The 22,601-nt window shown below is 33.4% G+C and overlaps 5 protein-coding genes across 5 annotated transcripts; 3 read left to right on the top strand and 2 right to left on the bottom strand.

Moving 5' to 3' along the window:
* Positions 1 to 1,812: 1,812 nt before the first annotated feature.
* On the top strand, positions 1,813 to 4,217 carry LOC140979947 (BURP domain protein RD22-like). Its single transcript, XM_073445612.1, has 3 exons — positions 1,813 to 1,893; positions 2,026 to 2,134; positions 3,195 to 4,217. Exons 1-3 carry the CDS (start codon positions 1,855 to 1,857, stop codon positions 4,073 to 4,075), a joined length of 1,029 nt encoding a protein of 342 aa, XP_073301713.1. The 5' UTR covers positions 1,813 to 1,854; the 3' UTR covers positions 4,076 to 4,217.
* Positions 4,218 to 5,280: 1,063 nt separating this feature from the next.
* LOC140979891 (la protein 1-like) lies at positions 5,281 to 9,167 on the top strand. Its single transcript, XM_073445522.1, has 10 exons — positions 5,281 to 5,458; positions 5,611 to 5,689; positions 6,170 to 6,319; positions 6,412 to 6,554; positions 6,695 to 6,843; positions 7,625 to 7,732; positions 7,816 to 8,227; positions 8,307 to 8,454; positions 8,721 to 8,802; positions 8,897 to 9,167. Exons 1-10 carry the CDS (start codon positions 5,405 to 5,407, stop codon positions 8,997 to 8,999), a joined length of 1,428 nt encoding a protein of 475 aa, XP_073301623.1. The 5' UTR covers positions 5,281 to 5,404; the 3' UTR covers positions 9,000 to 9,167.
* Positions 9,168 to 12,055: 2,888 nt separating this feature from the next.
* On the top strand, positions 12,056 to 15,401 carry LOC140979890 (bark storage protein A). Its single transcript, XM_073445521.1, has 5 exons — positions 12,056 to 12,370; positions 12,449 to 12,515; positions 13,132 to 13,288; positions 14,606 to 14,857; positions 14,939 to 15,401. Exons 1-5 carry the CDS (start codon positions 12,148 to 12,150, stop codon positions 15,290 to 15,292), a joined length of 1,053 nt encoding a protein of 350 aa, XP_073301622.1. The 5' UTR covers positions 12,056 to 12,147; the 3' UTR covers positions 15,293 to 15,401.
* Positions 15,361 to 17,734, bottom strand: LOC140979889 (protein NRT1/ PTR FAMILY 1.2-like). The gene is made up of 4 exons (XM_073445520.1): positions 17,489 to 17,734; positions 17,128 to 17,345; positions 16,483 to 17,030; positions 15,361 to 16,310 (listed from the first exon to the last, which is right to left on the bottom strand). Exons 1-4 carry the CDS (start codon positions 17,592 to 17,594, stop codon positions 15,482 to 15,484), a joined length of 1,701 nt encoding a protein of 566 aa, XP_073301621.1. The 5' UTR covers positions 17,595 to 17,734; the 3' UTR covers positions 15,361 to 15,481.
* Positions 17,735 to 19,666: 1,932 nt separating this feature from the next.
* On the bottom strand, positions 19,667 to 22,601 carry LOC140979476 (protein NRT1/ PTR FAMILY 1.2-like). The gene is made up of 4 exons (XM_073444880.1): positions 22,475 to 22,601; positions 21,970 to 22,187; positions 20,787 to 21,334; positions 19,667 to 20,569 (listed from the first exon to the last, which is right to left on the bottom strand). Exons 1-4 carry the CDS (start codon positions 22,578 to 22,580, stop codon positions 19,741 to 19,743), a joined length of 1,701 nt encoding a protein of 566 aa, XP_073300981.1. The 5' UTR covers positions 22,581 to 22,601; the 3' UTR covers positions 19,667 to 19,740.

Genomic DNA, 22,601 nt, shown 5'->3' with positions numbered 1-22,601 from the left:
TTTGATTATTTATCTTAATATCATTATCTCATCTTTTAACTTCAAAGGATGCCAAAATAAATCACATGTCGATGTTGTTTGTACAGCCAGTCCTGTATAGTATGTCCTCTCCTGTATTGTCACACTAACTTAAGCTATTGAAAAAAATGTGGACCCTTTTTTTTTTCTTCGCGGCCGTTTAGATTATATTGGGCTATTGTAACCTACAAGATTATACTTGATCCATTTTCATTAGGTGATAATCTCGACATCTCACTGGTAAGTAAAAAGACGAACACGATGGATCAGCAACATATACAATTATATATGGTTAAGATTGGAACTTGGATCTAACTCAACTCCAAAAGCTAGCTCAAAGGGAGAGGATTGTCCAAGCCCATATATACAACTTCTAGGTATTTTTATCCAACCGATGTGGGACAACTAATATATATTAAGATTGTAGAATAAACCCAATAAACTATTTATTTATTTATTTATACTATATAAGTGGAAATTCGAAAATTCACTCTAAACCGATCCGGTCGACAAAATACGATCCAAAGTGAAACATAAAAAAAAAATACTGAGAATTGATTTGGTCCAGTTACCCCCCAACCACCTGACCACAGAATTTCAACTTAGATTTAATTGCCATTTTGTGGGTTTTTATTTTTTGTTTGCTTTATATCTTTAAAATTGATTCGGAATTTTGTAAAAAATAGCAATCGAATCAAAGTGGAAATTTATCAATTAATTATTTATATTCTGATCAGCCTGACCAAAAAAGCATATATATTTTTTAAGGAGCCATCAAATAACTCGATTCATATCTGAAGTGAAAAGTAATATTTTTAATGAGTCGGATTAGGTAGAAGATTTGTTTCACAAAATTATGTTCGTAAGGAGTTTTTGTGAAATAATTTTGGTGGTTTTTTTTAAATGAGGTTAAAATTAGACTAGTTGAAAATCTATCTCCAAATATACATTATAACTACAAGTTTTCATATACTAACTAAAAGTATTAGGTTTGAGTTATTTACACACACATCTCAAGTTTTGGTGTCAAGAGACCGTGAGTATCAAATACACAAAATATACGACAGATTGTCGTATTTTTGTAAATCCTCTCATCTTCCTCTACTTTCACTATATATTTTTTTATTAGTATATCCTTAAAATTATACCCAAATAAATTAAATACAGTAGTTGTTTGTTTAGGGTTGATCTACTTTCTTGCCACGTTTCCCCAACAATCATAATTGCTTGAATACTTCACATCATAAACTAGACAACAACCACTAATTGATTTTGTCCGAAATTATACATAATTTTTAAATACCTAAAATAAATCTAATTTGCCTTCAATTATGGCGAACCAAATACGGTTGAGGCATTGCACCCATTAAAGTATCAATAAGTTTAATTAGTTGGCGATGTGTTCCTTTTTCACTCAGTACTGATCACTGTTGTACAGGCAATTTTTTATAATTAGATTCAAAAACAATTTATCAAACCCGGTTTAACTTTCTTCTTCAAAAAATTTGAAGAATTATTCTAAACATTAAACTATATGTCATTCATAAATGATATTATGTATTTTTGGATGCAGTAATTTTTCATACTGATTAGAGTAACCAAAACATGATTATTGAACTGTTGCATGATTTAAAAGATTTGAGTTATCTCCGTTTTAACCCACTATAGTTTTGATAAAACGATAAAAGTTAAATATAGATATTTTTTTTTAAATACATTTTTTTGGTAATTAATGATCGATCAAGTGGTCAATATAAGCCCACTTCAGCTATAAATAGTTCAACTACATTGATCACTTCCCATCATAGTTTTCAGCACCAAACTTGAATTTCAGTCATGAATTTCAACTTCTACTTCATTTTAGCATTTCTTTCTGTAAGTGAACACTAGTATAAATGAATCAACCACATTCAGCCATTCTTTTTTTTTTTTTATATATACATATATAATATCGAATATTTAAATTATTAATATTTAATATATATTTTCTGGGTTTTGATTAATTAGGTGGCATTAATAGGAAGCCACGCAGCTTTGCCTTCAGAGATTTACTGGAATTCCGTGCTTCCAAATTCTCCTATGCCTAAGGCTGTCAAAGATCTCCTCTATCCCGCGGGTATGAATATTACTTCAGTTAAAGAAAACTCCATTAATAATTTCAAATTTGAGCAATAATTTCCCACATTATTGTGTGAATATATAATTTATATACCCGGGAAAAAAAGAATTAATTAAGTGAGAATTAATGGCTGCTTCTTATAGCCATGATCAACATGCACATTTGAGTATACGTATAGGTATGGTTTGGTACCTAGTATACATGTTTATTTAATTTTCACTTGAGTTTTATAGTATTTATATATATACTTTGTTAGTCCATCTTTTATTAATTAAAATATTTTTATTTTAAGTATGAAACAGATCTTATTAATATATATATCTTATTTGTTAAAACAGTTTTGGCCATGAATTTTACCGACAGTATTTGGAGCCCAATCTGACAAAAACACAATAAATTTTATCAGTGGGCTCGTGGCCCAAATTCCTCCGTTGAAGGCTAGAACCAATCAACTTTGACGTCTGGTCAAACTTTGACATTTCGACCTTTATTATTTCATTTTTAAAAAAATATTTTGTATATACTAAGAGATAATTGTTGGATCAATTTCGATATGCTGCCAATATATATGTGAGCATTGATTATGAGACATTCATAGAATATACAAATTTTTTATATTTTATTATTTCTTATAAGTGAATGTCATGTCGTTGTTTATAAAAATGTGTACAGTAAATGAATTTGCGATATATAAAAAATGATATACGTTTTTATATATATAGTTACGTGTAAAAGGGAAAGATGGATTTTTCCAGATAACCCATGAGTATCCTACGTTCTAATTATTTTACATAATCCGTGACTTTGTTTTAGGGATTCAGACAACAAGCTCTATCCTCATTTATGGGGAAAATAGAAGAAATATTATATAAAATAATGTTATTATAGTATATTTTAATACAATGTATATCACATTTTAATGTTACGTATCCGTAGGTCATTGTACATATATTCTATCACGTGATATGTAATTATAATCCATAAAAAATATACATATATTTTCAAAAAAACAGAAAGACGAACTCGTATTAATACATTTTCTTTATTTCGTCCTCAGAATGGGGGGAAGATAAGAGCACTGCTGTGAACGTCGGCCACGGCGGTGTCGGGGTCCATACTGGCAAACCCGGCCACAGCACATACGTAGGTGTGGGCAAAGGAGGCGTAACCGTCGGAACACGCACCAAGACGGGTAAACCCGTTTATGTCGGTGTCAGTCCAGGTGTAAACCCATTTGTTTACCTGTATGCCGCCACTGAAACTCAGCTACACGATGACCCCAACGTAGCCCTTTTCTTCTTACAAAAAGACTTGACTCCGGGAAAAAAAATGAACCTGAATTTCTACAAAACTGAGAATGGCGCCACAGTTTTGCCTCGCAAAGTTGCTGACTCAATACCCTTCTCGTCTGACAAGTTGCCAGAGATATTCAGTGAGTTATCGGTGAACCCAAACTCAAAAGAAGCTGAGATTATGAAGAAAACGATCCAAGAATGTGAGGATGAAACAACCATTAAAGGAGAAGAGAAGTTTTGTGCAACCTCTTTGGAGTCCATGATCGATTTCAGCACCTCAAAGATTGGAGAACGCGTGGAGGCAATATCTACAAACGCAGAAAATGGAGATAAACTGAAAGAGTACAGTATTGTGGGGGTCAAGAAAATGTCGAGGCCGGGAAAGGCGGTGGTGGCTTGCCACAAACAGGCTTATGCGTACGCAGTTTTCTATTGCCACAAGACAGAAACCACAGTAGCTTACGAGGTATCGATGGTGACGGCTGATGGGTTGAAGAAGGAGGCAGTGGCGGTGTGCCACATGGACACAACGGCGTGGAACCCAAAACACTTGGCTTTTCAGGTGCTGAAGGTGAATCCAGGGTCTGTTCCGGTTTGCCATTTTCTTCCTTCGGATCATGTTGTGTGGGTTCCTAAGAATTAGTGGTCCGGACGCAGGCTCGGATCCAACTTAATTAATATGCCAAATAACAATCATTTTCTCATATTTCCAGTTCCTTTATTAGAAGGTACTTTGAAGTATGGACTTGTTGTATTATTATATATATATTATGGAATTGCATGCATGGATTCTAGTGTACGTTCTTGCATGTAATTTTGACGTACACTTGGCGTTATGTGTAAAAGATGATAAATCTAAGAGTATTTACTTAATTTAGGAAAATAATAATTTTAAAGTTGATATTAATTAATACCGAATTACATGTAACCATAGAAATAACATTAGAAAAAGGGCACAAAACTCCAAAAGAAAAATGGGGCACAAGGTTAATTATTTCTTCAGATAGTTTTAAGATATTAGTTAATTTTTATAAATATATTCAAATTCAAACGAACAATTTAACAATCTCAAACAGAAATTCCAACATTTGATTGATTGATTGAGCACAATTAAGTACGAATAAATCGAATTCAAATTTCATGTCTTGTTCTATTTAATTCATTTTCAAAAAGTTCAAACTTCAATTCAAATGTAAAAATAACTAGTATTTAATTATATCTGATTTATTATATTCTCTTTCTTCCAAATATATAGTCTTTTTTGTTTTTCACACATTTTGAGAGAATAATTGGGAAAACAAATTTACATACAAACTTATCATTTTATCTGTATTTAATGCATTAAAAAAAGGTTTTATGTTTTCCACGACCTAATTAATAGTGATGTATTAGTAAAATAAAGAAAAAAACAAGTAAATGTAAAAAGTGGACTATATATTTGCGACAAACTTGAAAAAAATGAAATTTATATAGTTGAGATGGAGGTAAATAATTCATATGCAGTTTATGAAGCGTTAGCATATATCAAAGAAATGTATCCATGCTTTGATCTAACGGCCCAATGTTAATATTTTTTTTATGTAGACATCAGATGACCAAATCAATTTAGACCACTAGATCTAGAATCAAGAGTCAAGACATTACACTTACGATGACTAGAGCTCATCGTATCGTATCGAGCACATTACAACCCATCGGTCCCCAATCACCATCTATGCAAGAAATAAAATAAACGAAAATAAAAATTGAGTTGGGCTTATTGTTTTTAAAAAAAAGTTGAATTGGGCTTATTTTAAGCCCATTCCTTCACCAAGCATTTTGGCATGTCCATACAAAAACACGAAAATAATTGGAATAATCTCAAGCCGCAATAGCCCTAAACTCTTCGAGATTTTTAAAACCTCAAGTTCCCGAAATTGATCGTCCGCTATACCTATTCCACTCCAGTCTCTCCGCAATTAGCTCTGCATCGATGGAGCCGACGGCGTCGTTGGACGAAGAAACAGCAAAGAAAGTAATTCGCCAGGTTGAAATCGTCGCTACACCTTTGCTTTTCTTGCTTGATGTTTACCATTTATTTATTTAGTTTTTGGGTTTTGGATGATAAAAAAGGGAAGAATTTTTTTTCAATTTTTACGTGCTAGTTGTGAATTCTATATTTTTTCTGTTGACTTTCAGGTAGAGTTCTATTTCAGTGACAGTAATCTTCCGAGAGATGCTTTTATGAAGAAAACCATCTCTGAAAGTGAAGATGGGAGTATCCTTTTCCTTGTTTATGCAGTTAGTTCTTGTGTTACTACATCGTGCATGTGGTTGCTCACAGCTTGATATGCTATGATAATTTTGTTTTCCTGTCCAATAGTTATAATAAAACTATAAGTTTGATAGTTTATTACTACATATGCTTATGCATAGGTAAAGCATAGTGAACTTGTAATTTATTTACCCGCACAAGAAAATGAAAGAGAAAGGAAAATATTTTCAGTGGTCTGTTAAAAATCCTTTTCATGCTGTTCTTTTCCTCGTATAAACTGCTTACATTATCAATAAACAAGGAATGTCTTTCTCGTGGTTGTAATCTAGATATTTTTTGGCCAAAACAATCACGGGCTTTGATATAACTTAGTTTAGGCCAGGGAGGGACGGTACACGTTTTTTGATTTGGTAAACTATATAAAATGGTGCTGTTATTGATTTTATGGTATACTACAAATTCATTTTCTTAACTAGAAGCCAGTGGTGAGTTTGGCATTGATTATCTCATTCTCGCGAATGAGAGGTCATTTGGGCTTGGGAGAGGTGAAACCAGAAGATGTAGCAGATGACACCGTCATGGCAGTTGCGGAAACTTTAAAGACCTCCACATTCCTTAAAGTTTCAGAAGATGGTTAGTTACTTCATACGTATTAGGATGTTAGATGCTTGGGTGAAATGTTTTCATGCACTTACATTATTTTTCTCTCATATTTCCTCTTAAAGGGGAGAAGGTTGGTCGGATTATTGAGCTCGAGAAGGCAGAGGAGCTCATGAAGCAAGCAGATGTTAGAACAATCGCTGCCTCACCACTGGAGTATGACGTGAAGCTTGAGGATGTGGAGGCTTTCTTTGGCCAATATGCTAAGGTATCTCTTACCACAGCTAAATTTCCAGTTTGAATTTTGCGGATTACAGTCGTTTACTTCAAGCCTCTATTGTGCGGTTTCTGATTTAACCTTATAAGATCGGTTAAAACCTGTAACTTCTGGTTACTAATCTATGCCAGGTTAATAGTGTGAGGTTACCTCGTCATGTTGCTGACAATAGGTTGTTTTGCGGAACTGCGCTGATTGAGTTTTCTAATGATGAAGATGCCGCAAACATTTTGAAACAAAACTTGAATTATTCAGGGGCAGAGTTAGAGTTGAAACCAAAGTAAGTATGGAACGGTCAAGCACATATATTTCTCGTTTGATTTGAGTTGTATTGTATAGTCTCACTGTTTTGAGTTAAAAAATTGTTATATTTATGTTCCGATTATGTTAAGATTTGAAGAGATGTTCTCTCCAACTAGGAGTTTTCTCATTGGTAGACATTGGTCGAGGGTTGGCGGGGTAGAGCACATACTTATTTTCTCTTATGTACTCCAACTTCATCAATTCTTCTTGTAGCATGTGGTTTGTGGCTTGCGTCGAACAACATTCTTTGACAGCCTTGAAAGCATTGCATGCTATTTTATTTTTCATGCTTGATTGCATTTGGTATTATCCAAATTTTATGCCCCGGCACACTGACACGAACATGATTAAAAGATTTTATGTTTTGTGTACTGGATTGGTTTATATCTGCATGCGAGCGAATTGCAATCTTATACTGACTTTTTGATATAAAACATTAATCACATATCAGGCAATGAATGGCATGCATCAAATCGTGGAATAGATATTTGCACAATCTTATTTCGGTTCCTTTTTTCCCTTTTACATTTGCTGTAGTGGTTGACCTCTTGCTCAGCCGTAAAGAAGACTTCCTTGTGTTTGGTTCCTTGTGTGAGCCATATCTTCCTGATACCCACTTCCCCTTAAAACTAGTTATTTTCTGTGTGTTTTCTAAAATTGAACCTCATTTATCTTGAAGCCCATAAGGATGGTTTTTGCATTGCTCCAATCCCAATTGATTAGACTCGTTATGATGTTCTCCTTACCTGATGACACAGAAAGGACTTCGATGAAGTGAGGGCTAAGCAAGGGATAGAAGTGGCAAAGTCTCGGCCCCAAAAAGGTTCAAATAATAAAGACAACACCAATGCTGATGCGGAACCGGAGTGAGTACTTGCTAAATAATTTGTAGCACGGGCTCTTATATTTCTCGTACTGTTGTTCTTATCTGAAACTATTGTTGTGACAGTTATCCCCAAGGCTTAATTGTTGCATTTAGATTGAAGAGCATCACTGCTGGAGATGATTTGGAACTTAATGGTAATCACAAGTCCATGAGTGATAATGTAGATGCGCCTGAAAAAGATAGCGACCAAGCTTTGGCATTAAATACATCTGGAGATACCGGATTAGATATCTTGGCAGATGTTAAAGATATGGTGAATGATGAAGAAAATGCAGAGAGTGTAGGGGAGGAGGTGGATGAGACTGGTGCAGAGACTGTTGTCCAAAAATCTGAAAAATCTTCAGGCATAACAGATGATAAGGAAGACCAAGGACCCCATGAAGAAAGAACCAACATCGAAGCTTACAAGGATGACCAAGATGTTGTTTTAAGAGAGGACCTAAAACTAATTTTCAATAAGTTTGGTAATGTTAAGGTATTAAAAAATTCTAAATATTTTTATTTTGTTTTCCTATTCATTGGCATGCATATAACTTCTGCTTTCTTCTATATAGTTTGTTGATTTCCAGTTTAAAAGTGATTCGGGATATATAAGGTTTGAAGATGCTGAAGCTGTTCATAAAGCACGTGCTGCTGCTGCCATTTCTGAGAAGGGTGGTCTGATAGTGAAAAATTTCATTGCTATTCTTGACCCCTTAACTGGTTTGTGTCAACCCCTTTCATTTTATCTAAATTATTATTTTAGTCACCCGTAGAAGATATGGTCTTGCGAGTTACCGTATGACAGTTAAATCTTTTCTATCATCATAACTCGCCAGTAATCCGTATTTTAATCTTCATCTTACATGCCATGACACAGGAATTTCCTTTTTTTTTAACACAACTTTATCTAACAAATTGTTGTTGGGTTGCCAACTTGGATCTCTGGTAACATTATTTTTGCATTTTTCAATATTCTTTGACGATAGGTGATGCCGAGAAAGAATACTGGAGTTTGCTACGGGAGAAGCAGGGTAGGCATCATGACAATCACCAGGGCAACCACAGGAGGTATTTATGCTCTTAAATTGGTCGCACATATAAATTTTAGTTCACCAGGTCGACACTGTATCCATCTAGTTATAATATTCTTGATGTTTAACAGGGGAGGAAAGCACAAGAGAGGCGGTAGAAATTTTGGTGGAAAGCATCCCCGTTCGAGAGAGAATGACTCGACAAATCGTCCCAATAAAGTTCGAAAAGTTTGACGAGCCATTTTATTGTGGTTCTTGTTTAACAATTTTGTGTCCGATTTATATAGCTGCTGTTTTTAACCTTTGCGTGTATGATCCATGAACTTGTCGGTTGCTGCTATTTTGTAATACATAAATTATGCTTTCCCTTTCCTTATAGTCCAGAGGAGTAACCGGTTTCTCTAGGTTTTGCATGCATGACCCATTTTATTGTGGTTCTTGTTTAACAAACGTTTGTTTTTGAAATGACCAAGGGTTTGTTTTCAACTGTGGATCGTGGGGAAATTTATAGGTTGCTTGGATTAATTTTTGTTAGTGTATTTCAAATCCATCAATTTATTAATTATGAAGATGTAACTCATTCCCTCCAAATCAAATCATATCATCGAAGTGCAACATTAGGTTGTGTCCGGATTGATTATTTGGGACGTTGAATTTCAAATCTATTGAATTGTGTGGACAAACAAAATTGAAGTAGATTTTCATATCGAGTTATGTAATTTTAATTAGAAACAACATGACATTTGGTTGAAATTGAGAATTTGGTGCAAAACGAACCAATTCTGGGAAAAAAAAACTAATTTATTATACTTGGACAAAATTTTGATCAATCAGATGATCAAAACCTAACATATACTAATTTATAAGATTTTTTTTTCTTGTAGTTTTTGTAAAAAGGAAATCAGGGAAAAGAAAAGATAAATGAAATGGAAGACTTCAACACGATGATATACATTGTTTTTGTTTTTGTTTTTGTTTTAAATAACTTAAGGAAAAAAGAACTTTCAAAATTAATATGAGAATAAGTCTAATATGAAACGATATCACTTATATATATTTGTGAAATGAGTCGACTCGATTCATATATGAAGTGAAAAGTAATACTCTTAATATAAAAAATAATATTTTCATAGGTTGGACAAGAGATACGTCTCACAAATTTAAACCAAGATAGAATTTCATGCGGATTTTTGTGTTAATGTGAATATGGGAATACATTTGCAGAAATAGAGCAAAACTCCCCTTTGGTTATTTGCAGGTTTTGCAATGCTTTATTTATTTTTTGTAAGCATCAGCGGACAATGCGATTTTTGTTCTTTTTAAAAACGGGGTCCCATATTTTTTTTAGGAAAGCCAATTATATAAAGACACGTTATGTTTGGTTGGGAAATTCACTCAAGTTGGTACGGCCGGATGTAATTTTAGTTACTTTATAAAAAACTTTATCTACTCACAGTTATTATAATTATTTTTTTATGGGAAAGTCACAGTTAATAAAATTGATTTCAAATTAACAATATGATCTCAGTAATTGATATTAAAAAAATAAATAAATTAAGTTTCTTCATAAATTATAATTTAAATTTCTTTAAATTTTAATTTGACATTTTAAGATCTATTTTAATAGTTGATTTAAATATTTTTAAATTGATTTCATTTATATGTGTTGATGATAAATATATTTTTTTTATAAATATTTTATTTAAAAAAGTCCACTTAATAAAAAATTACTATAAAATATAGTTATTTAAATAAAAGTCGACNTATATGTTGGTAAACAATGTTAATAATAGATATTGAATAATTTTAATATAAAAACTCCTTTAAGATCGTCTCTTCAATATTGTGAGATGAAACTTCAACTCTACCCACTCCGTGAAAAGTATCATATTTTACGTTAAAAGTATTAAGTTTCATTTCATTTATGGAGTGCATCGACCAATCTCACATATATAGATATGTAAGACTGTCTTACAAGATATCTATTCTAATTTTAAAACCTTATATAATTTCAAAATTATACAGTAGCAAGATTTGTAAATAACTTAATTTTGATATGCAAAATTCTTGAATAGTGGTGTATACACTTCGAGTGTCCGGGTGCAAAGCTGACATAAGCACGTGAGCAATGGGCCTGGCCTGCCGACAAGTGAGATGGATAACAAATGTATGGTGGAGTTTTCTCCGGCCTTTTTCGCGTGTTGATATTTTTTAAATTTTCCAATCCATGTTTTTAACTTACTCCCACGAAAGAGATTATATGCTCTGCAGATATATTTTCAGTTTATTTTGGGAAAAAAAAGGCTTCAATTTCAAAATTTAATTAAACAATTAATTATTTCAGGTTTTTGGCCAATGTAATTTATCATCTAAAAATGTTTTTAAAAACTAATTTTATTTTAAAATAACTTTTTGTAATTATATTTTATATATTATCATAACCAATTAAATGTTTTCCGGGTCGTCAATTGAAATATGTAAAGTTTTTCTAAAGGATACTCGTCAAATCTGTTTTCAAGAAATCAATAAGAAATTTAATAGTTTGTTGAAATTATAAATACATTTTTTTTGGAAAATTTAAATATATACACATTTTTCCCATTTTGAAAAATACATAGATAAAAAGAAAAAAAGAACGAGTGGTGCTCCTCAATCCAGACAAGACCGTTTCCTTCCAAAAAAATTGAGAAGGATACATATAGAAAACGTGGTAATATGTTTTGTTTTTATATTATGGAGCATTTATTTCTTTTGTAAGAACAGTACAATTATTAATATGCATATGCAATGAAAAAATGTGCCAATTTGTTAATGATTTGATTTGAATAACCACATATATGTTCATTTTATTTTTAGAAATAAAATTCTCTAGAAAATTTATGACAGATATAATTTTTTTTTCCCTCGTCTTTAACGATGAATTATGAACGACATATATAATGTTTTTTTTTTGTTTTTTTGTTTTAGTTTGGCAATTTTCTTTCCTCGTGTTCAAAACCAATCGTGACACTTAATGGACTATGGTCTATGTTATATCGAAAATGTTATTTTCGATGCGTTTTATATAATATGTTCATATCCGAGAGTGTTTGGTGCAACATAGAACGAGTGATCGTGACACGGTCACGGGCAAGCCTTGGGAGAAAAGTTTGCACATAAGCGTAAAAATAAAATAGCATGCAATATTTTATCGAACAGATATGACTTTGATTAATATATTTACACGCTGACATCAACTTGGAATATTCGAATTTTCATTTGATTTTTTTTTAATCGATTCAAACTAGCGAAGTAATTAAGCTTCTTTCATCTATATAAGTAATGGAGTTTGCATCCTTCCTCACCAAATATACAGTCTGTCCCTAAACTCGTACAATCGTAAATGTCGAATACCAAGTTTTTAACATCTCTAGCTTTACTCAGTTTCTTGGCATTCGTCCCAAATTTTGCAATCTGCGAAATACATGGAAATACACTAAAAGTAATCTTGAATGCTAACAAGAACGGGCCTTATCTTGGAATAGTGATTCCAAACTTGTTTGAGCTGAGCCCTTTTCTGCAACATCCGAGTTACGAACCTACAAATCTCACCATTGATTTTGCAGGTATATGCACAAATTTTGCAAGCTTTTGTTTCTAGACGACAACGTTCACGAACTTGAAGAATTTTCTTTGATCTACAGGGAGGAGGTTTCGATTTGGAACGATTGGTGGAGTAAAAGTTGTGTCTGTTATGACTGGACTTGCCATNCTGATTATTTAGTTGTGTCGTTGAGCAGGATAATTTGCAAATATCTTGATTGGTTTTGGGTTTGTCACGTAATTAAGTTTTCGAGACTTGCAGTTCCGGTGCAAAAAACTAAGGGACATATCAGCAATATCCGACATCACATTTAGCACTTGGATGAGAAAATACTAAAAGAATTAAAACTTTAACACTGAAACCACTAAAAAACCAATAAAAATTTACCCTGATTAAGATGCATTTGTATGCTTTGAAATTTAGCTCAAAAACTATATATTTTCGTCTGATATTAAAGTTTTTATATATCTATATTCCATAATTCTTTTGACATATATATGAGACAATATTGGCGGCCTGGAAGAAGTATGTATCGTGATCGGATATATTATAGGAATGACAAATAAACAGTTGCCTAGTTTCCCCGCTATCTAAATGTCAAATTACGTACAATTCGGATTAACTTAAATTAACATCAACAAAAATGTTATACTTCACGCAACTATTAATGAACATAATTTTTTTTAAAGACGTGAAAACCCACGATCGCTACCTTTCGACGTGTAGTGTTAAACCTCGGGCTATATCGCAGATGGTACTAACCATATCTTTGTTACGTATGTAGTTAAACGCAGGCATCACTACACAGCTATTGCTGAGTTTATTCAAAGTGAAAGGAATCGTGCATTACGGAATAGCTGGGAACGTAAATCCATCACTTAATATCGGAGACGTTGCCATTCCCAAGTATTGGTCTCATTCGGCTCTTTGGAGTTGGCAGGTAAGTCCACCAAGCCAATTATATTTTTAATTTCAGTGAATATAATATACTGTACGTGATGTGACAATATATAATTATTTTTCAAGTAAACTTCTTTTATTTAATGCAGCTTGCGAGTTAGTCAACTTGAATTATAAAACAAGTTTTGATAATTAATATGATGGTGATTAAGGAATTATATTTAATTGTTGCAAATATTTTGCGTGGATTTGATGTAATCTATGCTATATGAGAAGAAACGATCCCTATATTTTATATTCCAAGCTGAAAAAGAGTAAAATATACATAAACACACCCCTTCTTTCCGTGTAGACCCAGTCGGAGGATTAAGTGAGTGTTTAAAAAAAAAAATGTTTGTGTAGAAATAATTATATTTATAGATTACGAAAAGATGAGAAAAAATTATAAGTAAGAAATGTTTGAAAATAAATAAGTGATTCTCGTACTAGTTTTTAATAACAAAAATATTCTTATAAGAGAACATATTATTTAATATCATTTCGATCCCTCGTGAAATTCTTATCTAACACAAGACTTTTTATAAAAAATTAATTAGCTATTAAGTAAACTACTTTTGGAAAAATAAGCTAAGAGCCCCTTCCATTGGAAGTGTTAGTTGCACGCGCCTGCAATGTATTTGGCCATGCTTTTCCGAATTTTTTAATTCAAATGACATAAATACCCTCAAATATTTAAATATAATATTTGTTAATGTCTTTTTTTTCAATGATTTAACATATTATTTTTAAATTGGATTATTTAATTAATTTTTTTAAAAAATATCATAAAGTGGAAAAAGACAATTATTTGAAATAATAAATGCACCAACTTGCTAACCAAACATGTAAATTTTTTTTATTTTGTTAGATTTAAAAATACATAATGAAAAATATTAATGATTACAACAAACTAAATAAAAAAATAGTAATTTTCAAAGTAATAATATTAATTTGACAAGAGGAAAATGAAAGATCGATCATTTTAGTTTTAATATATTTAAAAAAAATCATAAAACAATAATTTTTCTCAATTATTATTATTATTTTTTATGTTGGTGATTTGGTTTAACTCGGTTTAATTTGATTTTTAAACACTCTTATTTTATATTCTAATTATCAACAAAGTAAAAACAACTCTAATTTATTTTCTGTATCTCGAAAAAATTAATCACATATTTTTGTTATTGTTATTTTTTAAAAATATATATAAATTTTAATTCTTTTAAGTTAGTTTCACAATTATATATTTTTATATTAATAAATCAGTTTACTCCGCTTGATGAATGATGAGCTTGATCTTTTGGTTAAAATCTCGCAGAGATACGGGAACGGTCCCGAAGACGAGTTGCCCCTCGAAGCGAATGGCGACTACACGAGAGACATCGGTTACATAAAGTTTGCAGATTATGCAACAAATGTAAGCATGTGTAAGAATAACGATAATCTACTAAATAACGTTTGGTACCAACCAGAAGAAATCTTCCCAGTCGACGGCACACCAGAAGAAAGGCAACATGCTTTCTGGGTTCCTGTTGATTCCACTTACTATAAACTCTCCAAACAACTAAAGGTAACACAATTTTTATATACTCTGTCTTCTTTTTTTTTTTAAAATAAGATCGATTGTGTTTACTAGTGCGATTCTGTTCAGGGTTTGGATTTGGAGAAGTGCATCAATTCAACAATATGCTTGTCTTCCCCTCCCAAAGTAACTAGAGTAGAAAGAGGAACAAGTGCCAGCATTTATTTGGACAATGCTGCGTACAGAACCTTTTTGTACGAAAAATTTGAAATCAGCCCCGTGGATATGGAGAGTGCAGCCGTGGCTTTGATTGCTTACCAGCAAAGGGTGCCATTCATCACTTTTCGGGCACTCTCGGACCTGGCCGGTGGCGGCTCAGACAATTCCAATGAGGCCGACTTGTTCGCTCCATTGGCGGCTAACAACTCTGTCGCGGTGGTGGTGGCATTTGTTGAGTTATTGGGGAAGTCTAAAGTTATCTGAGTGATTCCTGTAATTTGGATGATCGTTTGTTTGATTTCAAGTTTCAATCTGATCGACGAAACTTGTGGTGCAATAATTCAATGGAAAATCTGTGTTCTTTTCTCGAGTATACAGCGATATATTTACTTTAATATAATTAATCTACCACTGCCAGAATTTAATTTAAGATACAAATTCTGGAAAGTAAGGCTAGGGGCCCTTCTCTTCTTCTGCAAGATTTCTTTCCCCTTTCAATGGACCATAAGCACTACTACAAACAAGAAAATACACCATATTCGCCATACTCAAACCCGCAAGAATCAAGTAGTAATAATCATAGTGACCCTTATCGATATCGTTCGAAATCCAGCTCTCTTGCCCACCTGCTTTAGAAATCATATCGATAGAATTCAGTATAAAACTCGCAACCAAATTCGCCACAGCCAGTCCAATCCCGTTCATTGATGCAGCTATACTCCACATACTTCTCGGAAGTTCCGAAAAATAGAATTCACTTTGCGCAATAACATTTGAGGCCTCCGCAAAGCCTGTGAGGCAATATTGTGGCAACAGCCATATTGCTGACATGTTGGCCGCAGGTACTGCTCTCCGGATGCTTTCGACGGCTGCTGTAACCAACATAGAGATAAATGAGAGAAATATCCCAAACCCCATTCTTGTTTTAGTACTGATTCGAACCCGCCGCCCCCTGACTCGGGATGCCAATGGAAGAAACACACGATCATAGAGAATGACCCATATTATGACGGATAGGGCAGTAAATGTGGTGAATGAGGCCGCAGGAAATTCAAAAGATGATATTTTTCGGTTCATTGATGCGGCTTGGAGTACTGCAAATGAGGTCTGGCATATGTTCACATACATGATCATTCCCGAAGACCATATCGGGAGTACTCGCAGTAGTGATTTGAGCTCCTCCACTTGATCCACGGTGCAGAGAGTCCACGAATTTGAAGCAACCCCATTCGCCGTTGTGCCGTAATGTGGATCTTCAACTATGCAAGCCTTGTTAAGAAATCTGAAAACATTCAAAACAAAATTCAGCAAGGCTTTGATCCAGGTTCAGGTGAATTTGAAATTTCATAGTAACTTTTCCTTTTCGCTCTTTAATTTCATAGTTATCCCCTCATGTATTTAGCACAGCACATGAAAGAGGGAAAAATGACTTTGTCACTCTGAATCTCACACACCTGAGCTTCCTGCTGGGAGGAATATTAGATGAGCCGTTGTTGTGATGGTACACGACATCGGTTCTATCGGACAGTTTGAAATGCCGGTTTCTGTAAGAGGCTACGACGACCTTGATCAAATCGGTTACTAAGCTAGTTTTACTATCCGGTTTGATGTACCATAAGGAAGCAGAGAAGAACAAAAAAACAGCAAGCAACATCAACAAGGCGGGGACTGCAAAACCAACTCTCCATCCCAAGTTGTCTTGAATGTAAACTACACATGTGTAGGCAACGAGGACGGAGAAAGTGTAGGACACATAGTACCAGCCGAAATAGCTGTCTTTTACACATGATGTCATCTTGAGATTCCCTTTTCGGAGTTGATTTGCACCGAAGGCTAACGACGAGGATCGGACTCCTCCAGATCCAATGGAGATTAGGCCAAGCGCGCTGCACAGGAACACAAATTGGGGGACAATGACGGAGCAGCAGAGGGCGCTGGATTCATCTGACGGGGGCGGTTTCGCATACGGGATTATGGTAGTTGCCCACAGAAGAATCAATCCCTGCAGTTATTATTCGATCAAACAAGTATTTAATTCAAAGAATGAATCAAATAAATAACTGAAATTATTTAAAATGGAATGTTTCACATATGTTTACCACAAAGCAAATTGTGGATCCAAATCCAATGGTATAGAACTGGCCCAAGAAAGAGTCTGAAACGATTGCCCAGATGATTGGCATAAAATTTGTTGCTGACGACCAAAGAAACATTAAATTTGATACATCAGTAATTCCCATATGATATTTTCCCATCAAATAAACGGTCATATTTGGAGTCACGCCAAATGTTGCCATTTTCTCCAATCCGTCAGCCCCTGATATTATAATTTACACGAAGTAAAACTTCAAATGAATTGCCACAATACAATACAACCCTGAATTTGTTTGCTATTATGCAGTGAAATAAAGTAAAATTTAAATCAGGACAAGTAACAGTTTAAAGAAAACAATTACTTACCAATGATAAGTGGCAAAGTTCTGAAGCCACCCTTGTTGTAATCATCATCATCACCATTAGTACGACTCCCCAACTCCAGAAGTGGCTCTTCTCCTTCTTCTTCCATCGTTTTTGAGTTACAGAAACATATACATGTGTTTTTGAAAATATAGACGGGGATTCAGGGGAGATTCAGAGTTAGATATAAGTAGCAAGCAACCCCAGCACCTGCTCCAGCCTCCTCTTTCTCTCAGAGGTAGGTTTAAGTAGCAAAATCCATGATAAAAAGAAGCATCATGAAAGCGATTGATGAGACGAATCTTGTCTTATGGAAGTACGGTTGTGAACATATCCCAGCAGGCCCCCTGCTCTCGACTTGTTCTTTTTCGATACGCTAATTTTATATATACATATTATACTCTGATACGTAACAATATATGAGAACTTTTCAAAATGATAATAGTAATAATGATAATGATGATGATGTTTGAAACAAAATATAGATTATATAATTATTAATTAAAATATTTGTATAAGTAACTTCTTTTTTTAATCATATGACGTGTGTATAATTAGGAATAAAAGTTAGGTATTCTTGTATTTATATATTCTAGCATATAACACTATGTTACACATTGTTGATGAGTGTAATAATTATATTTGTTGGGTAGAATAATCGAAACGTGATGTTTAAACTGCTGTAAGGTTTAAAATTTTGAGTTACACTGTTACCATCAACTATAATTTTTGGTAAAGCAACAAATGTTCGGTCTTACAATTGATATCAAATCCAAAGTCACGAGCTCGATTCTCATTGATTGCAAAAAAGTGTAATTATTGAGAGAAATATTGTTGGGTGCAATAATTATCTCTTCTATGTAGAGCAATCAAAATATGGTACTACGGTTTAAGTGATTTGTGTTGTACTGTTACCATCGGTTATATTTTTGATAAAGCGACAAATGCTCGAATAAAAATTAAAACAATTAAATATTGTGATATATTAACATAAATAATATTGTATATTTGAAACCATTTGCTTTTTATGATTTAGACATTATTGTTGTTAAATATGATCTTTTTTATATCGAATAAATAAGTATTATTGAACATTTGAAATTATTTATTTTTTTCGATTTAGAGTTGTATCATATTCAAATTGTACGCAATATTTTTGTCACTTTTTTATTGAGAAATTTTCTATTTTATCATTATTGATACAAAAAATTCTTTTATTTTTTAAAAAAAGTCTTAAATAATTAATAAAACATATAAAAATTGAAAATTATAAATCAAAAGATTACATNAAAAGCTCAACTAAATTCTTTAAATTTCTTCGTAGTGTTAAACTCTTCAAATTCTTCTAAAAGATTATATTTTATAATATTACTAATATATTAAAATCCGTAATATATATATATATATATATATAAGCAATAAATTGAATTTAATTAAATTAAATTTTCAAATATTCATTCAAACCACCTAATAAATTCAATTTATTGCTGGCCAAAATATGATATTAACATCTAAGCCCTTTACATAAATTGCAGGCTTACGTGGATAAGTTTTCGTCGGTCCAAGAATTTGTTTATTTATTTTTTGAGGAAATCCAATAATTATTCTTTGTTGAAAATTAATATTTTAATATTGAATATTTGAATGTTGAAAGTTAGGTAAAATTAAGTGTTAAATATTGAAATTTGTGTGTGATGATGAATGTAATGATGTAATTTATTTTTGGATTATCTGTAAAGATTTTCTATAAATAGATCTCTCATTTGTAAAGAAAATCACAATTGAGTTGAGAGAAAAATATTATAAAGTGTGTAGTGTGATAATTTTGAGAGTTTGAAATTTTTACTTTTTACTATAAATTTTTACTTTTTCACAACATTCTTAATATTCTTGAGTAGTGTGATTTATTTTGAACGAGAAAGATCCATGCATACCATTGGATAATCCTATTTACGACTGACTATTCATGAATTTATATATATATATATATATATATATATATTATGGAAATAATGTATAAAAGATAAAATAAAATTTGGATATTATTATTAATGAGTTGATTCCTAAACCAGAAATAAATACAGATAATTTGCATTCACGGTCCCGACACTTTGTGTATTTGACATCACCTCCCTCGACATATTATAATTTGAAGATGTTTGGTTAATATAAGGGGGTGAATGTAAAAAGTGAAGCCCATATCATTACATTATTTACCACTACCAGAATTAAAGACAAATTCTGGAAAACAAGACTCAGAACTCATCCTCTTGTTCTGCAAGATTTATTTCCCCTTTCAGTGGACCGTAAACACTGCTACAAACAATAAAATACACCATATTAGCCATACTCAACCCCGCAAGAACCAAGTAGTAATAATCATAGCGACCCTTATCAATGTCGTTCGAAATCCAGCTCCCGTGCCCGCCTTCTTTCGAGATGACATCGACACAATTCAGTATAAAACTCGCAACCAAATTCGCCAAAGCCAATCCAATCCCATTCAGTGTTGCTGCTATACTCCACATACTTCTCGGAAGTTCCGAAAAGTAGAACTCGTTTTGTGCGATAACGTTTAAGGCCTCTGCAAAGCCTGTAAGGCAATACTGTGGCACCAGCCACATCGCTGACATGTTAGCAGCAACTACTGTTCGTCGGATGCTTTCGACTGCAGCTGTAACCAGCATGGCAGTAAATGTGAGAAATATCCCGAATCCCATTCTTGTTTTAGTGCTGATTCGAACGTGACTCCCCCTGACTCTGGATGCTAATGGAAGAAATACACGGTCGTAGAGTATGACCGATATTATGATGGATAGCAACGCCAATGTGCTAAATGAGGCTGCAGGAAACTCAAAAGATGATATTTTTCTGTTCATTGACGCGGCCTGGAGTACTGGAAATGAGGGTTGGCATACGTTTACAAACATGATCATTCCTGAAAACCAGATCGGGATCACTCGTAGTAGTGATTTGAGCTCCTCGACTTGATCTACCGTGCACGGATTACACGAATTTGTAGCCATCTCATTTGCTGTTGTGTCGCACTGTGGATCTTTGACTATGCAAGCCTTGTTAAGAAACCTGAAAACATTCAGCATAAAGTTCAGCAAATCCAGTTTTAGGCGAATTTAAAATTTCACGTGTTAACTCGTTCAATAGTTCAAAAGTTTAGCACTTTAATTTCGTTGGTTATCCCCTTCCCAAGAATCCCTGGATCCACCCCTGACTTGATCATCTATTAGCTTAGCGCATGAAAAAGGGGAAAAGGATAAATCTAATCATTCTGAATCTCATTCACCTGAGCTTCCGACTGGGAGGAATATTTGACGATCCGTTGTTGTGATGATACAAGACATCTGTTCTATCAGACAGTTTCAGATGCCGGTTTCTATAAGAAGCTACGACGACCTTTACCAAATTCTTTAGCAAGCTTGTTTTATAATCCGGTTTGATATACCATGAGGAAGCAGAGAAGAACACAAAAACGGCAAGCAACATCAGCAACGCGGGGATGGCGAAACCAACTCTCCATCCCAAGTTGTCTTGAATGTAAACGACACATGTGTAGGCAAGAAGGACGGAGACAGTGGTGAACATATAGTACCAGCTGAAATAGCTATCTTTGACACATGAAGCCTTCTTGAAAATTCCTTTCCGGAGTTGATTTGCACCGAAGGCTAAAGACGAGGATCGGACTCCCCCAGCTCCGATGGACATTAAGCCAAGAGAACTGCACAGGAACGCAAACTGGGGGACCGTGGGGGAGCAGCAATGGGTGCTGGATTCATCGCATGGAGGCGGTTTCGCATTTGTGATTACCGTAGTTAACCACAAAAGAATCATTCCCTGGAGGAATATATTTGATCAAACAAGCATTTACTTGATCAAACACTGGGTCAAATTTATACAAGTAACAATGAAATTATATAAAGTTGAACCCTTCACTTTTCCAATTCTATAAACATTAACGTGCAGCACAAAAAATATTTTAACGAGTACATCATTTTACTGGGTGACTCCAAGGCTGAAATTTCCCCACACAAAAAGAAAGGTTGCATTTGGGAAAAAAAAACAATTTTAAAAAAGGGATTTCAAATAACTCCATTTTGTTTAATAAACAAGTTAAAAATGTCACGAGATTATTTCAAATTTATGGATTTCAAAAGTGACAAACAAGTTGGATGAACTTAAATCTTTGATCTGAAATGGTTTTATTTGAAAGCCTCCCAGCCAAATGTAGCCTTAAATATTAAATAAAACTCGACTGAGATCGACTCCATTCCCCTAAGAGATGATGATGATGATGACAGCAGTAAAAAAAAACAGAGTATTTTGATCTTTCTGCAATAGGCCGAATATGTTCCATAGTGTCGAATGGAAAAAGGTTTCAAATTTTGTTCATAATTTTCTTATCAAGTACTAAATAGGCAAAAAACAAGAAGTTTTCCTTTTTTAAAAAAAGAAAAAGAAATAAAAAATACCATAAAGCAAATTATAGATCCAACCCCGATGGCATAAAACTGGCCCAAGAAAGAATCTGCAATGATAGCCCATATAATTGGCATAAAATTTGTTGCTGACGACCAAAAAAACAACACATTTGACGCAGTGGTCATTCCCATATGATACTTTCCCATCAAATAAACTGTCATATTAGGAGTCAGTCCATATGTGGCCAGCTTCTCCAATCCTTCAGCCCCTGTCATAATTTATTAGCAAAACTTCAAATCAATGACAGCCAAAAAATTCGAAATTTTAACCTTCATTGAGTAGTTTTCCTTATATATGTTGAGTCAAAAACCAGAACAAATTCCAGAAATTTCAATCAAGAAACAGAAATCAATGTGCATACTCGAAAAAAAAACAGATACAGAAAAGCCAACAAAAAAAACAATTTTTGAACAGTTCTATATATATATATGATTATTAAATTAAATTAAATAAATTTTAGGGGTTTTAATCAGTAGATACGGCACTGATACCTACCAATGATAAAGGGCAACGTTCTGAAGCCACCCTTGTTATTATCAGCTTCATTTTTACGACTCCCCAACTCCAAAAGAGGCACCACTTCTCCTTCTTCTTCGATCATTTTCTTCTCTATTTCTGAATT

The sequence above is a fragment of the Primulina huaijiensis genome, chromosome 6 (genome assembly GCF_012295235.1).
Source record: "Primulina huaijiensis isolate GDHJ02 chromosome 6, ASM1229523v2, whole genome shotgun sequence".
Lineage (NCBI taxonomy): Eukaryota > Viridiplantae > Streptophyta > Magnoliopsida > Lamiales > Gesneriaceae > Primulina > Primulina huaijiensis.
The sequence above is the reverse complement of the archived record's forward strand: the minus strand, read 5'-3'. Positions and strand labels throughout refer to the sequence as shown.